Source organism: Drosophila miranda, chromosome XR (genome assembly GCF_003369915.1).
Source record: "Drosophila miranda strain MSH22 chromosome XR, D.miranda_PacBio2.1, whole genome shotgun sequence".
NCBI lineage: Eukaryota > Metazoa > Arthropoda > Insecta > Diptera > Drosophilidae > Drosophila > Drosophila miranda.
Genome location: NC_046674.1, coordinates 47804187 through 47821202, shown reverse-complemented (window position 1 = coordinate 47821202; position 17016 = coordinate 47804187). Strand labels below are relative to the sequence as shown.

The 17016-nt window shown below is 42.5% G+C and overlaps 1 protein-coding gene across 6 annotated transcripts in view; it reads right to left on the bottom strand.

The window, feature by feature from the left end:
• The window catches only part of LOC117186153 (low-density lipoprotein receptor-related protein 4-like), a 115818-nt gene that overhangs the window by 94746 nt on the left and 4056 nt on the right, over positions 1–17016 (bottom strand). The window contains exon 1 of one of the 6 annotated variants that reach the window (XM_033386355.1): positions 6734–6767. The exons of the other annotated variants lie outside the window; for them this stretch is intronic. Within the exon in view, the coding sequence (XP_033242246.1) occupies positions 6734–6752 (19 nt within the window). The 5' untranslated portion in view covers positions 6753–6767. Of the gene's footprint in view, positions 1–6733; positions 6768–17016 lie in introns of those variants that run through there. 6 annotated transcript variants of the gene reach the window in all.

Below are 17016 nucleotides of genomic sequence, written 5' to 3'. Positions count from 1 at the left end.
CGAAATTTTTCTATACGTACATTTTTCAGAGAAAATTTGTGAGTATCCGCTTGAAGCTCTAGAGGAAGAAAGTCCAACTTAATATGTCAAGGTTCTTGAAATACGCTGGGACACGGCTGTAGACGAGCTTTCCTTCAAGTTGACCTGACGCCCCAAGTGCTATGACAAAATGGATTTTGCTGTCTGAGCTTGCAAAGATCTACGATTCACCGGGGTTGCTTGCCCCCACAACTGTAATTCTAAATGTTCTCCTTCAAAATAGTTGGCTGAGCTCGGTCGAATTGAACGAATCACTACCAGCGCAGTTATGTGCACGTTGGCAACAGTTTGTAGCTGAAGATCATTTACCGGCACACGCCGCTGTCATCTACAGTCGCGTGAGACTCAAGTTAATATACACATTTCCGATGAAGAAAATTATCTTGATTGTATGATCAACAAAGCTTCCTCCTGGTCACATCTCTTGCGGACAATTAGCTATTGTTTTCGCTTTGTACATCGACTTCGTTGCAAGGACCGCCTGTCATCGTTTTTATCGTCATGGGAGCTTCAATATGCCCGCTCTAGGGTAATCAAACATGTCCAGATGGAGTTCTTCCAAGTGGAGTACAAACAGCTGAGCACTGGACAAGCACTTTCTCAAAAATGAAAGTTGATTCGCTATACTCCCTTTGTTGACGACCAAGGAATTCTGCGCGTAGGAGGACTCATTGGCAATTCGATGGCAACCTATGATGCAAAACATCCCATACTTCTTCCAAAGGAATCACCAGACGCTATTTTACTAGCTAGACACCAGCACGTCACATCGCTACACCTTGGAGTCGAACTTATGTTCCACACGTTGAGACAGAAGTATTGGATCCTTGGAGCCCGTAACATAGTCCGCAAAATTGTATTGAACTGCAAGATTTGTTTCCTCCAGCGCAAAGGTATGAGCACACAACTCATGGCTGATCTTCCCGCCTTTCGCGTTCAGCCCTCCCGCTGCTTTCTACATTCTGGATTGGATTACGCTGGACCAGTTACCATCAAGACATCAGTAGGTTGGACACCGAAGCTTGGCAAAGCTTGGTTCGCCATCTTTGTTTGTCTGTCCACCAAAGAAATTCATATAGAGCTCATCAGTGATTTGACCACTCCTGCATTTATCGCCGCTTTCAAACGGTTATTGTCTCGACGTGGCCCTATATCCGATTTTTACTCAGACAATGGCACAACATTCCATGGAGCCAGAAAGGAACTAACGGAGATGCAACGGATAGCTGTATCTCAAAGTCAGGACGAGGAAATTGATAATTTTCTGACGAGTCAGGAAATCAACTGGCACTTCATTCCGCCGTCTGCCCCGCATTTTGGAGGTATTTGGGAGACCGGCGTACGATCTACCAAGCTCCACCTGCGCTGAGTAATTCGTAGCAGTGCGTTGACTTTCGAGGAATATTCAACAATTTAAACCCATATTGAAGGTTTACTCAACTCTCGCCCACTGTGTACGCCCAGCGATCAAAGCTTGGATCCCCTTACCCGCGCTCATTTTCTTACAGTTCAAGCTCACATGTCGGTGCCGGAGCCGTCCTTGTTAGACGTCAACATTAACAGACTGCAGCGTTTGAGACAATTGCAAGCCAAGGTTCAAGGATTCTGGACACGGAGTCTTGAATATCTTGCTTCCTTGCAACCTCGCACAAAATCGCAGCATGAGTCCACCAACATAACCGTGGCCAAGACGAGAGGGTTCGAGTGGTCACCGTAAAAACAACCCGAAGAGTTTACAAGAGAACTATTACCAAAGTTGCTGTGCTTTCCTTGTTCTGAACAGTCGTTCAGGGAAGCCGGTATGTTGAGAAATTAGACGCGTAGTTTTAGTTCATTGTTCATTTATATTACAACTGCCCTATTCATATGCTCATGATTGTATTGCACCGCTTAAGTAACTATTTTTAGGCGCATAGCTGTGTTGTTAATGCTTGTGTCCAAAACATAGCTGTAACGTTCTCACACGTATAGCTAAAGCGATGTGTACCGTTTTGCATTGGAACGTCGCATCGCATGATCTTTCAATTCCCTTTTGGCTCGACTGTTGAGGAGAGATGCAAGCATAAGACACCGGCGTAGGGTTGCCAAGATTCACCCAGCGGACCTACCCAACAGGACGTTCTAAGTCGGAGCCCAACCTCACGCGAGCCAGACGATAAATCGCCGTGCCATATACCGACATTCTACTGACCCTGGGCAGCTGATTACTTAAATTTATTTAAAAAAATATTTTATTTTAATTTATTTTAAAAGAGGATAAATGTAGGTTTCTATTGAGTACTTACACAATAAATTATCTCAATTGGTATTTTTAAGCTTGAAGTACCGGTCGCAAAACCACAATTTTTCCATGCATTTTTTTTTACTTTAAAAATAGCAAAAAAAAATTTTTTTGCTTATTTTAATTGGTTTTCATTAGTTAAATTAGTTAAGTTTCATTCAATTTAGAAAATAATACCGGGACAAAAGTATATGGAAATGGGCTAGTATTAGCTCTTAGTAGCTCTTGGTAGCAAAAAATGTGGACGTTGTTGCCTGGGGACTTGGTGTCATACAAATCTATCGATGCAGTTTGCAATACCAACCGAACTGTGAATTATCCAATAGAGTTTTTAAATTCATTGGATTTGCCAGGCATGCCCCACCATTTACAATTGAAGGTTAGATCTCCGATCAATTTGCTTCGTAACTTGAACCCACCACGGCTGTGTAATGACAAACGATTAGTCATTAAAAAACTAATGAGAAACGTTATTGAAGCCATCATTTTGAATGGAAAGTTTCAAGGCGAAAATGTGTTGCTGCCACGAATCCCTATGGTTAATACAGATGTGTCAATTGAATTCAAACGTAATCAATTCCTAATTAGATTGACATTCGCTATGACGATCAATAAGTCACAAGGCCAGACATTGTCTGTATGTGGCTTAAATTTGGAAAAATCATGCTTTTCCCACGGACAACTATATGTGGCATGTTCGCATGTGGGAAAACCATCCAGTTTGTTTGTGTTGGCTAAAGACGGACTAACCAAGAATATTGTAAACTCTCTTGCGCTGAGAGGTTAATCTTTATTGTTAAGTAATCTTATAATTGATGAGTAAATACCCCAATACTTTATAGTAGTGTAAGTTAGGCTAGGGCTAAGCGGGACCGCTCGCTTCCTCGCTCTTGACGAATTAGAACCGCTTTGCCATCGTAGCTTATCAAAGCAAAGAGATGAAATTGTAAAAATAGAGGATTATTCGTTGAAATTTAATACTATCGAACACACAAATTTTCATAAATAATAAATTTAATATTATAGCCACCCAAAGTTTTGGGTTAACTCTTTAGAAAAACGATTCTAAAAATTCACAAATTGGAACTGTATTAAAAGCTTCGTCCTTCGTTCTAAACCATATTCTTGAGATTCTACTTTTTGAATTATTCCTTGCATATCTCATAAAAAGTGGTCTGCTTAAACACAATCAAATTTGTTCACTTATATGTACAGTAGGAATAGGAATGCGCTTAAAAAAAAATCCCCGCCAAGGTTTCAAGGTCAAACCAAAAATCATCCGATCAGATCGATATAGCTTGTTCCAGTGCACAGTGGTTGCCAAAAATCAAAAAATCAATTATAAAATATTTTGACAACATGTAACCATATCGTCTCATAAATGTCCAAACTTCTTTGTGGCAAACCGGATTTGCAACGGGACTTTCAAAAAATAGAATTGAAATGACGAGCACGTGTTCCTTTTTGCGACGCGTTTTTGCTTTTTATGCTTTTTGTCAAAACAAAAGCTCACTTCAAAGTGATTAAACGTTTGGCAAAGTGTTCGAAAATTAATTATTTAAAATGGATTTTGTAGTTGAAGGTATTTAGTTAAAGAATTTATTATTGTAACATTAATATAATTAATTAAATCTTTTTTGTGTCCTTTTAACCAACTTAACTGTTTTTGTGTATTTTGTGAACGTCTATTTTGTTTACTTAAAGTTTTAGTTATGTTACCCCCAGATGCCCCCATTGTGAGTGTTATCACTGTATTTGTCAATGTTTTAAGGAAATAAAAATGAAAAGTTTAGCTGCTGATAGTTGCTGATTTGCGTATATTCTTAAATAAACTAAAGCGGTCTCACTATTTTTCAAGAACAAACATGAAACGCAATCAGCTGCTATTCTTTTGTTTATTTGATGTTTCTGTCGTTTTCGTCAATTCTGTTTGTTTATTAAACTTTTTTAATATTATTGTTTATAATTTTGTCTTCTTTTGACATTTTACTATTCATTGTAAAGGAGATTGTCATAACTGTGTGTTTTCACGCATGCACATCTTTGATCTTTGGTGCCAAGAAAAGGACACGAATGTCGAAAAAATGCAAGGCATAAATAATTTGCTGGAACTTAAGAATTAGAAGTTCAGTTGTACAATACCAATCTGAATGGCTTAAAACTAAAGAATTTATTGCCCTGAAGCCTACTGGTAGTGCTCAACAAATTGATCCGAGTTCTAGTCGTGGACGGCCCAAAATGGATTTTGCTGAGTCCTCAAAAAGGACGAAACTTCGCCGAATAGCCCTGCTACAAAAGAATGATGAGTCTGCTGCTTCTGTTTTGCGCTCATCTGATTCTCAGTCAAAACTTTATGCCACTGAAATAAAAATTGAAAAAATCTTGTCGCTTTTCGTGGACATTGGATTGTCCAAACACCAATACTTGGTCTTTAGATCATTTATCAATTCAGAAGTTTCCTACAACTTATTGCCAAGCTATAAAAAAAATTCTTAAATTTAAAACATTGAGATATCCAAATGATATTGTTATAGACGAAACATATGCAGAAGTGGAACTACAAAGTCTTTTAGATAACACGGCTTCAAGTATTTTAGAGCTTCAAAAGACTTTAATTGAAGAACGTTTGGATGAAACAGAAAAAACCTTAGCATTAATTGGAAAATGGGGATTCGATGGCAGCACTGGTCACAGCGAGTATAAACAAAAGTTTCCCAATTGTATTGATGATGAGAAAAGTTTATTTGTCACATCGTACGTCCCACTTCAGCTTGTAACCGACTCTAAGATAAAATGGAAAAATCCCAGGCCATCGTCTACCCGATATTGTAGACCACTCAGACTTCAATTTAAAAAGGAGACCGCCGCACTTTCCGTCGAAGAAGAGCTCTACTTCAAGGAGAAAATAGCTGACTTAAAGACAACTGAGCATAAAATTTGCAATACAAAATTACATCGGGTTATCACCACTTCATTCATATATCCGGTTCTTTGAATATTTCTTGCACATTTCGTATAAACTGGATGTAAAGCTTTGGCAAATACAATCGGTAAAACTCAAGTCTATTGTGTTAAAGAGAAAAAATGAAATTCAAGCGGAGTTTCGCGAGAAAATGGGGTTACTTGTCGATAAGCCAAAGGATGGAGGCAGAGGAAACTACAACGATGGAAATGCTGCCAGGAAATTTTTCAGTAACCCAAGCTTAGCATCTCAGATTACAGGCATTGATGAAGAAGTGATTGCCCGATGCGCTACGATATTGCAAGCCTTAGCATCAGGATACAAAATTAATATACAAAAATTCGAAAAAGACGCACTAAATACGGCTAATAAATTAATTGAAATGTATCCATGGTAATATCTTCCATCAACAGTGCATACAATTTTAATTCATGGACCCAAGGTAATAGAGCACGCTTTGGTTTCGATTGGAGAGCTCTCAGAAGAAGCTGCAGAGTCAAACAATAAAAAAAATTAAAAAGTGCCGTCTGCAGCATACTCGGAAGATGTCTCGTATACTGACAAATACAGATTTATTAAAACGCTTCTTTTGAGGTCAGACCCTTTTATAACAGGTCAAAGAAATCTGCCAAAGAATCACAAATCCACTTTTATATCATCTACATATGATTTATTGGATGATGTATGTTAACCTTTTTTGTTATTTCTTTTTAATTTTCGTAATTTTTATTATCTTATAATTAAATTACATTTGCTGTTATATATTATTGAAAAACGAATTTTTTTTAAATGATGGCGGGAGCGGAGGGGTAGTGGAGTTTCTCTTTCACAAATATTAACTGTATGCTATCTAAATTCATCTCTAATACCCAGAAACAAATCTCAGCGCTCTATCTTTACGGGAAGTATTTTTGGCCACCCGCCCCATATAAGCGCAACCACTGTGCAGTGCAATATGACAGAAGTCTGGATACGAAATTTCGTGGCTCTATATATGGATATAAAAATTACACCTTTAGAAATACGTGCTTGGTACTGTGGTGCCTATGGCAACGATCAGTTGCCTATGTGAATAAAAACGTTGCTCCCTAAGTGCGGAAAATATGAACTATTTGTTAGAGGGTAAGCTTATCTCTGATTAATAAAATATATGCATATGTACACAAAAATGTGCACGTTTAGTGTTTGAAATCAATTTTTTAGATATTTTTGGGGCAAAATTAAGTCATTACATCTTTTTTTCATCACCTCTCTTTAGGTTGCAGAAAATTTGCAGATCTATAAAAATATATTACAATTCTAATGATCTAAAATTTGCAGGAAACTAAAGAGACTTGACGCAGACAAATTTTGCTCATCTACAGACAAATTTTCTGTGAGCTCAACTTCGCACAAGCGAAGAGACAAATAGTGTTCTACTCAGTGAGAGAGCGTGAGTGCGTGGTGTTTACCTGTTTTGTCAGTGACCATGATGAATTAATACAAGGCGGTCCGCTCCCGCAACGCGCTCTCTTTTCGGGTCTTATTTTGGCCAGTCCGACTCGTTTGCTTGTTGCGAGTGATTGTGTGTGACGGACGTTCGGAAAAATGCTACAAACTTTTGTGTAATAAAAGAAAAACTTGTAAGAAAAAATATAATTTTTGTTCTTTTGATTTTGCATATTTCACAGCAGCGGAAAGCAGCGAGGATTATAAAAAAAAAACAAAACGAAACATCATCCATACATCTATCTTTTTCTCCGCTCTTACATCAATGGCGTCAAAGCGGACTCAGTAGTGACTCAGTAAAATAAGAAAAAAAGTAAGCGGTGGTCCTTGTATGATTTCATCATGGCAGGGACCAGACAGCAAAGGAAAGAAGTGTTCACCGTTATTTTCCAGTTATGCTTGAATACCGTTCCAAAGATAATTACTATTTACTTAGACCATATGCATAGAAGGAGGTTACGATAGATACACACTTAGGCCGGTTTCGGCCCATTGTGATACCGCTTGGGATCATTCGAAGGAAATTTCTATACGCTTAAATCTGCGGATCAAGAACATAAACATTTTGGGAGAATATACTAAAATACCCTCTGACAGACAGTCTCAGTCTATACTCAGTCAAGTAAAGACGCGCCAAATCTAACCAGCAGCGAGCACACCGAAATCCAACACACAAAACCTAACACAAAAACATTCAAGTGCACAAAGCAAACTCCCAAAAAAAACCAAAAACAAACACACCTAACGAACAGTTAGACCATTAAGTGCAGCGGGCGTCAGCCTTAGCCTACCTGAAATGTCGCGACCACCAGACCCCAAATTCCACGCACCGTGGGACAAATCATCGTTTCTCGAACCCAAATACATTAAAATAATCAGAACAGACAATAAAACCTTCGAAAACGTGTCCCCTTCATTATTAAAAAAGTCATAGACTTTCAATGTGGAGGTGAAGTAGACTCAGTCAAAAAAATCAGGGAAAATCGTAAAATTCCACGATTTTCCCGTGAAAGCATCTGATCACAAAACCCTTAACTCCTCCAAAGGTGTCATCTACTCCAACGATTTACGCAACATAGAAATAAAAGTCATCAAAAGCGAACTCAAAACACAAAAGGAGCTATGCTCCAAGCCCAAATTCTGCAGCAACTGCAAACATAACACCAACATCCAAAACAACCACAGCCCACTAGACCCCAAATGCCCGGAATTCCTCAAGCAAAAAGAGATCGCAATTATCAAATCCTCCGAGAAAGTAGACTTCTTAACCGCAAAAAATATATATTTTTAATGCAACACGCACCAATCCACACCATACGCCGAGATAGCTGCAAAAACACAAACAGTAGTACCTTAACCGCAAAAAATATATATTTTCAATGCAACACGCACCAATCCACACCATACGCCGAGATAGCTGCAAAAACACAAACAGTAGTACCGACCACCAAACATCCTTCATCATCACTCAACACTCAGACCACACAGCACAAAAGGCCAATTACAAACTACGCAGACATCTCAGACTCAAACAGACACCCATCCAAATCAATCCAGCAACCCACCCAAGAAGAAATGGCCATGGACACAGACCTCGAGGCAATAACTAAAACCAAAAACACCAAAACGATCCCAGATACCGATCGCAAACTCCGAAGCTGGACTAAAGAAAAGGACAAACTCAACCTAGTCACCAAGCCACTCAAGGCAAAAGATAAGTCCGAAAAAACTAAAACTACAAACCTAGCGTCACTATCAAAGAACACCCTTTCTAACCAAATCTACAACGAAGAAGATCTCTAAATAATAACAAGAGTATTAACATTCATCTCAAGCCCCTTAGAAGTAAATACAATCACTAGTATGCAACTTAAAATAATTCAATGGAACATACACGGCTACAAAAACAACTACATTGAATTACAAAGTCTCATGAAAGCATATAACCCCCTAATTGTTGCCCTACAAGAAACCCACATATCCAACCCCAACTATCTCCCTATCCCAACCAACTATTCAATATACTGCAGCTATAACCAGCTTAATGCTTTTGGAGGCACAGCCATCCTCATACACAACTCCATATCCCACACCCAAATCCCTCTCAACTCCGACTTTGACGCTGTGGGTGTCAACATCAAATCAAAATCCAAAGTCAACATCATATCCTCATACATCTCCCCTAACAAACCCTTCAACTCCCGCAATCTACATAACGTCCTAACCCTAACCACAAACGACCCCACTCTAGTCCTAGACTTTAACAGCTGGCACCCCTACTGGGGCTCACCTAAAACCAACCTAAGAGGGAAAACTTTAGCCTCCTTCCTAGCCCATTCCAACTACATCACCCTAAACGACAAATCCCCCACCCACTTCTCAACACACAAGACATTCACCCACATTGACCTCTCCCTAGCATCAGCAACTATTGCTCCAGAACTCCTCTGGGAAGTAATAGACGACCTCCACGGTAGCGACTACTTCCCCATACTAATCTCTCTCACTCCCTCTCTAACCCATCCCTCCCAAAATTTACCTCTAAACCGTCCTTCAAACTGAAAAGAGCCGACTGGGACCTCTACCAAAAACACATCCATAAACTCAACTTCACTACCCAAACAAGCGACAACGTCAACAGGGAAACGCTCTAATTAAAAAAAATAATAATCCAAAGCGCCCATCTTTCCATCCCCCAAAACACCACTTTCTCCCTCCCCCGTACCGTTCCCTGGTGGAACAAAGAACTAGCAATCCTTAAAAGTTCAAAAACCACTGTTCGGGCCAGCCGCTGAAGAATAACCGTAACTTTAACATTATTATTGTATGAGCAGAGAGAGCCGCCTATGTTGTAAAACGTTGACGTTCTGCTCTCCCGCTAAAGGGGCTCTCTGCCGCCGCCACTTCGGCAACTACTTTGATCTGCTGCCGCCACTTCGGCAATCACTTTGATCTAACGCCGTCGTCTATAGTTTAGTTCTATGCCAACCCCTCTGCGCATTGGTTGCATATCGATCTCGCATAAAGTTTATCTGGCAATAGCAAGCAATCGGCTTCCGCTAAGCCACCAAGATTAAATACGAATTATAAAGTTGAACCCAAAAATCTCTTTTCATTTTGAAACACATAGGTGCCAAAAAAGCTTGGCATCTCAAACATTGGTGACCCCGACGTGATATAAAACCATTTCTTAATCGCGTTCCGTTAAAACACTTATTATTTATACAATATTTTGTTGTTGGGTAGTTTAACTACCAACAAATACATTTGGGTGCACGTTGAAAAACAGTTTAAAGTGCAAATTCAGTGAGAGTGCGGCTGGAATATTTATAGACAAATTCCGGTACTTTAAGCGTCGAATCTCTCATTCTCTGCGCAGCTGCAGCCGCGGTTCTTGACTTTTCGTGTCTTGCATTCTCGCTCTCGCGTCTATACATCGTCGCTTAAGCGGTATTTCATTTTCCGTTGTTGTGTCGAATTGCACAACGGTTAACATGGACAACGATCCGAATACAGGCGCGGGCGGAAATATTGTGGTGGCTGATTCCAGACTGAGTCTGTATAAGCGTAAAAGTCAGTCATTATATGATCGATTGCACAGGCTTGGCGAATCCTTCGCGGGGAATAAAATCGATAAGCTGACCGCCGCGGAAGTCGAGGTGCGCCTTGATATGTTGGCAGAAATTCGATAGGAATTCAATAAGGCCCATAATGAGTTGGAGGCTCTCGATCAAAACGAGATTGGGAGTGAGCTGCGCGAAATCTTCGATACTCTTTTCATATCGTTGAAAGCTGAGTTGCTGGCTGCTGTTGAAGTAAGCCAGTCACACGCCGCTGCCCATTCTACGACTCTGCCAAGCCATTCCGGACATAGGACTATCATCATGGCTCACAAGCAGCGACTTCCTGAGCTGAAGGTGCCTAAGTTTTCTGGTGGATACGTCGAGTTCTCGGATTTTATGGCAATGTTCAAATCGGTGATTGAAGCGGATGCGGATCTCAGTGACATCGAGAAATTCCAGCACCTTCGCTCTTGCCTCGCTGATGCGGCTTTGGATTCGGTTCGATCGTTAGAGCTCTCCAGTGCCAATTATCGTGCGGCTCTGGATATACTTAATAAACGCTTTAATAACAAAAGACTTGTTTTCCAGGCACACATCAAGAAGATTCTTGGGCTAAAGAGGGTAGACTCGCCTTCTGCTAAAACGCTTCGGGAGTTTTCGGATGCAGTCAATTTACACATGCGAGCGTTGCAGACATTGGGAACTGCTGAGGAGATTTCAGGATTCATGGTCATCAACATGCTGCTGCAGAAGTTGGATTCGAAGACGCAAACCAAATGGGAGGAGCACACATCGTCGGATGCTATACCTACCGCAGAGGAATTCTTCGAATTCTTGCAGCAACGCTGCCAGAAAATGGAGCGGTTGGAATATGCTACAGCGACACACGCTAGTAGCGATCAGGTGGGAAAAAACCATTCCTATACGCAGGTTAAGAAAACGTTTGTAGCTTCCAACTCTTCCGCCAACCCGTCTGTATGCGTCTTTTGCCACTCAGCGGGCCATGGAATATACTCGTGCAAGATATTCGGAAATCTCTCACCGTTGCTGCGCCACAAAGAAGTGAAGAAGCTTTCCCTATGCTTCAATTGCCTAAAGCCGGGGCACCGGACCCTCGCATGCAATAGTGGAAAATGTCGAGTATGCGGCGGTAGGCATCATAGTTTGTTGCACTTCGATAGTATACAGCCCACAACACAAGGCTGCCCAGGTATTACTCCTCCCGATCTGGCCGTTCAACCGGACACTCTTTCCGTTGCTCAAAATTCTGCTAGCAGCTCGTCTCTACCTTCGTCTACCTCTCTTGCTGCCCAAGGTCTTCACTCTGATGTCGTGCTTCTGGCTACAGCCGTGGTTCTCGTAAAGAATCGGTCTGGCGTTTTAGTTCCTTGTCGTGCCATCTTAGATTCAGGATCGCAGCTGCATCTCGTCACATCCAGGTTCGCCCAGCAGCTTCAGCTTAGGAGAACTCAATCGTCTGCACTTGTGTCTGGGCTGGGCGATTCCAGCGTTTCTACTGAGGGATCCACCATAAGCATTTGTATGCATTCTCGCACCTCTGCTTACACAACTACACTTACTGCTCTCATCGCCCCACGATTACCGATTCTCAACCAAGTATGACAGTAAATGTATCCGATTGGCGTATTCCATCTAACATTCAGCTCGCTGATCCTGCATTTTTCAATCCTCAACGGGTTGATCTTCTCATTGGTGCGAGCGTTTTTTATGATCTCCTCTGCGTAGGGCAAATCAAACTCACCGATGGATCGTATCTGGCGGTGGACAGAAGGTATCAAGCTCGGCGCTTTTGGCTACGCACAATTGTCCAGATTCGATAGCTGAGATGGAAGCAAGGTTGGATAAAACTCTTCGTATGTTTTGGGAAGTCGAGAATTGTGTGGAGGCTGGTTTGAATACCAAAGAAGAAGACGATTGTGAAGCACATTTCGTAAGCCACCTTTCACGGTTGCCATCCGGGGAGTATGCAGTTCGTCTGCCGCTAAATAACAATACTGATCGTTTAGGAGAATCTTATGCTCAGGCTTATCGACGGTTCATCAGTCTGGAGCGAAAACTGGAGCGTAATCCTACACTCAAGGAGCGGTATTCCGCCTTTATGAGGGAGTACATTGATTTGCATCACATGCACCAAGTCAACCCTGATTCCCGTAGTCTCTGCAAATATTTCTTGCCTCATCACTGTGTCCTAAAGGAGGACAGTACGACGACAAAACTCCGTTTCGTTTTCGATGGATCCGCAGCTACATCAACTGGATATTCTCTAAATGATGTGATGATGACAGGCCCTGTTATTCAGTCTGCATTGTTTAACATATTGATTCGCTTTCGAACATATCCAGTCGCTCTCACTGGGGACATTTGTAAAATGTACCGCTGCGTACGAGTGTCTCCACCCGACAATTTGTATCAGTGCATCCTATGGCGAGATTCCATCGAGTCCGAGGTTCAAGTCTACACATTAGACACCGTCACATACGGGACGAGGGCTGCATCATTTTTAGCGGTCCGCGCAATGCACCAGCTGGCCATCGACGAGGGTGAGTCCTACCCTCTTGGCTCAGCTGCTCTGCGGCAGGAGTTTTACGTGGATGACCTTATTTCGGGCGGTAATTTTAGACTTAGGAAATGGTGCTCCAGTCACCAGGAAGTACTTGAGGGAACCCCTGAAGATGACATAGAGAAGTTCCTAAAGTTTAATGATGGAAGCGACATTGCCAAAACTCTCGGCTTAGCGTGGGACCCTGCTTCGGATCAGCTGCTTTTTGCCTTGTCCGCACTGGACACAAACTCAAAGCCATCAAAGCGGTCGGTTTTATCTACGATTGCGCGGTTCTACGACCCTCTTGGATTGATAAATCCAGTCATTCTCAGGTGCAAAATCTTCCTTCAGCAGCTTTGGAGAGAAAATTTGGATTGGGATGAAAGCCTACCCTCAGCGTTGCATTCAACTTGGATGGACTTGAGAAATAGTTTGGCAAGCATTTCTCGGATCTCATTTCCTCGCTTGGTTCTTCGTTCTAGTGTGGCTACATAAGTTCACGGATTCTGTGATGCCAGCTTAGAAGCATATGGCGCTTGCGTGTATGTCGTGTCCAGGGAAGCCCAGTCTTTGAGCCACGTTTTGTGCTCAAAGTCGCGAGTGGCGCCGCTAAAGACTATATCGATTCCTAAGCTGGAATTAAGTGGAGCCCATTTGCTTGCGAAAATCACGCAGAATGTAAAGGACATGGGAATCTTTACAGGTCGGTTCTATTGCTGGTCGGATTCGTCAACAGCATTATCTTGGATTAGGGACGAGCCAGCTAAATTTCAAGTTTTCGTGGCAAATCGAGTGGCATCAATTCAGGAGTTGACGGCAGCCATGGAATGGCGCTATGTTCCCACATCTTTAAATCCTGCTGATATTCTCTCGAGAGGCTCGCTTCCCAACCATCTTATCCAGTCAGAGCTATGGTTTCACGGCCCATCCTTTTTGCTAGGCTCCAAGGATAAGTGGCCTGTATCTCCATCTAACAACATAGCAACTTTGGAGCTTCGCAAGAGAGGATTGCTAATCACGTCTCCACATGCCGATCTCACGTCCGAATGCAAATTTGCGAATTCATTCTTTCGCATGCAGCGCACATTCGCCTACATGCATAAATTTATACATCGTCTTAGGCATCCAGGACTCACCGTTTCTGATATTCGGCAAGGAACGCATCTTCTAATTCGACACATTCAGCTGGCCAATTTGTGGATGGACATAAAGGAGATTCGGCGCAATGGTCAAGTCATGAAATCCAGTTCTATTAGTTCGCTCAACCCGTTCATCGATCATTCTGGACTACTTAGAGTTGGAGGTCGTCTTGGCAACTCATCGCTAGGATTTGACGCTCAGCACCCGCTCATTCTGCCAAAGGGACATTCCATTACCTTTGCGCTGATAAGATGTTATCATGAAAGAAACCTCCATGCCGGACCTCGCGCCTTGCTATCCAAAATTCGGCTGGAATATTGGCCCATTGGAGGTGTTAAGGCAGTGTCAAGGGTCGTCAGCAGATGTGTGAGATGCTTCAGGACTAGGCCGCGCATGGTCGAACACATCATGGGAGACCTACCTAAGGAACGTTTGGAAGGATCTCGAGCTTTTGAAGTCACTGGAGTAGATTACTGTGGACCTTTTTTCTACCGATCAGAAATCCGCACGAGGCCTCCGATCAAGTGCTACATTAGCGTATTCATCTGTTTCACTTCTAAGGCTATACACATGGAGCTCGTAAAGAATTTGACCACCGCATCGTTTCTAGGCGCACTAAAGCGTTTTACTTCCACTCGAGGAAGGCCAAGTCAAATTTGGTCGGACAATGCGACAAACTTCGTTGGGGCCAAGAACGAGCTTCTGGAGCTAAAGAAGCTTTGTCTGAGCGAACCGCATATGAAGGAGGTCCACAAATCCTGCTTGGCTGACTCGATCGACTGGCGTTTCATCCCACCTCGCTCTCCGCATTTTGGCGGGTTGTGGGAAACGGCCGTGAAGACCGCAAAATATCACCTGTACCGCTCAGTTGGACCATCTGTGCTTAGCTTCGACGAGCTGCGCACTCTGATCTGTCAGATCACTGCAATTGTTAACTCTCGCCCTTTGCTCTCGCTTTCAGAAAATCCTGATGATTTAGACGTTTTGACTCCTGCTCATCTGCTTTTAGGCGGCCCCCATGAGCAAATCCTCGAGCCTGACCTAACGAAGCTGAACTACAATCGTCTGGATGGCTGGCAGCGGGTCACCCAACTACAGCAAATATTTTGGAGCCGTTGGCGCGAAGAGTATCTCACTCTTTTGCAAGAGCACGCGAAGTGGCGTACCCCCGCGCAAAAAATCTGCAAGAACGACCTCGTTCTGGTGAAGGACGAAAATCTTCCTCCAATGCGTTGGCCACTGGCTGGAGTGGTCGATGTCGTTTTGGGCAAGGACGGAGTGTGTCGCGTCGCTGACCTGAAGACATCCTCAGGAAACATCAGGAGGGCCGTCACTCGGCTATGTTTGCTGCCCCTTAAGGAATCTGTTGAGAGACTAGCTCCCAACGGGGGGAGTATGTTCGGGCCAGCCGCTGAAGAATAACCGTAACTTTAACATTATTATTGTATGAGCAGAGAGAGCCGCCTATGTTGTAAAACGTTGACGTTCTGCAGAGCTGCTGCGCTCTCCCGCTAAAGGGGCTCTCTGCCGCCGCCACTTCGGCAATTACTTTGATCTGCTGCCGCCACTTCGGCAATCACTTTGATCTAACGCCGTCGTCTATAGTTTAGTTCTATGCTAACCCCTCTGCGCATTGGTTGCATATCGATCTCGCATAAAGTTTATCTGGCAATAGCAAGCAATCGGCTTCCGCTAAGCCACCAAGATTAAATACGAATTATAAAGTTTAACCCAAAAATCTCTTTTCATTTTGAAACACATAGGTGCCAAAAAAGCTTGGCATCTCAAACAACCACTAAATGGAGTAAACTCAAACGAGACATAAAAAACACCTCCTACATAGAATATAAAAAAGCAAATGCCAAATTCAAAAGAGCAATCAGGGAAGCTAAACAGAAATCGATTCTTGATTTCACAGCCCAAATACACCCTACCTCAGACACATCCTCAACATGGTCTAACATCAGACGACTATGCGGACTTTACCCTGTCAAAAAAATTCACAATATCTTTAACCCACACACCCAAACAAACACAGCCAACCAAACCGAAATAGCCAACTCCTTCGCCCACACGTGGTCAGAAGAAGCTCACGATCGTAATTTCTCCGCAACATTCCGGACAAACAAATCCCACACAGACTCCCTTATAAACTACACCCCAACTCCACCAGCATTAGAAATCGAAAAGGACATTACACTCATAGAATTCTCATCAGCACTATACTCCCTGAAAGAAAACACCCCCGGCCTCGACCGCATCTCCTACTCAATGATAAAAAACGCACCCCTCTCCCTTAAAACCAGAATAATAAACCACTTTAACAAAATACTCGACTCATACATCCCTCAATCGCTCAAACTCAGCCTAGTCCTCCCGATTCTAAAACCACAAAAACCACTAACAGACATAAAATCCTACAGACCTATATCACTTAACTCATGCCTAGCCAAAACGCTCGATAAGATAGTGGCAAAAAGGTTATGGTGTTTTGTTTTGAACAACAAACTAATTCACAACAGCCAACTAGGTTTTAAAAGAGGCAAATCGGTACTAGATAGTCTACTCTACGTAGACCACCTAGCTACCAATGCCATTGCCCAAAAAAAACATCTAACCTTAATATCCCTTGACTTCACCAAAGCTTTCGACAAAATAGGAATCCACTCCATCATTCAACAACTAAAAAAATGGAAAGTAGGTCCACGAATGTTACAATATGTCATAAACTTCATGTCAAACGGGAAAATCCTCGTGAAAAGTGGCTCGAACACCGTCCCACTCCCCAACGGCATACCCCAAGGCTCCCCCATCTCAGTAATCCTTTTTCTTTTAGCGTACAACCCACTCTCCGAAATCTTATCCTTTCACAAGCAGATCAAATTCAGTGCATGCGCCGACGACTTCCTCCTTATCATCCAACACAGCAAAAGGAAAAGCCCCACAACCGACATCCAAACAATCCTCAACCAAATAAACA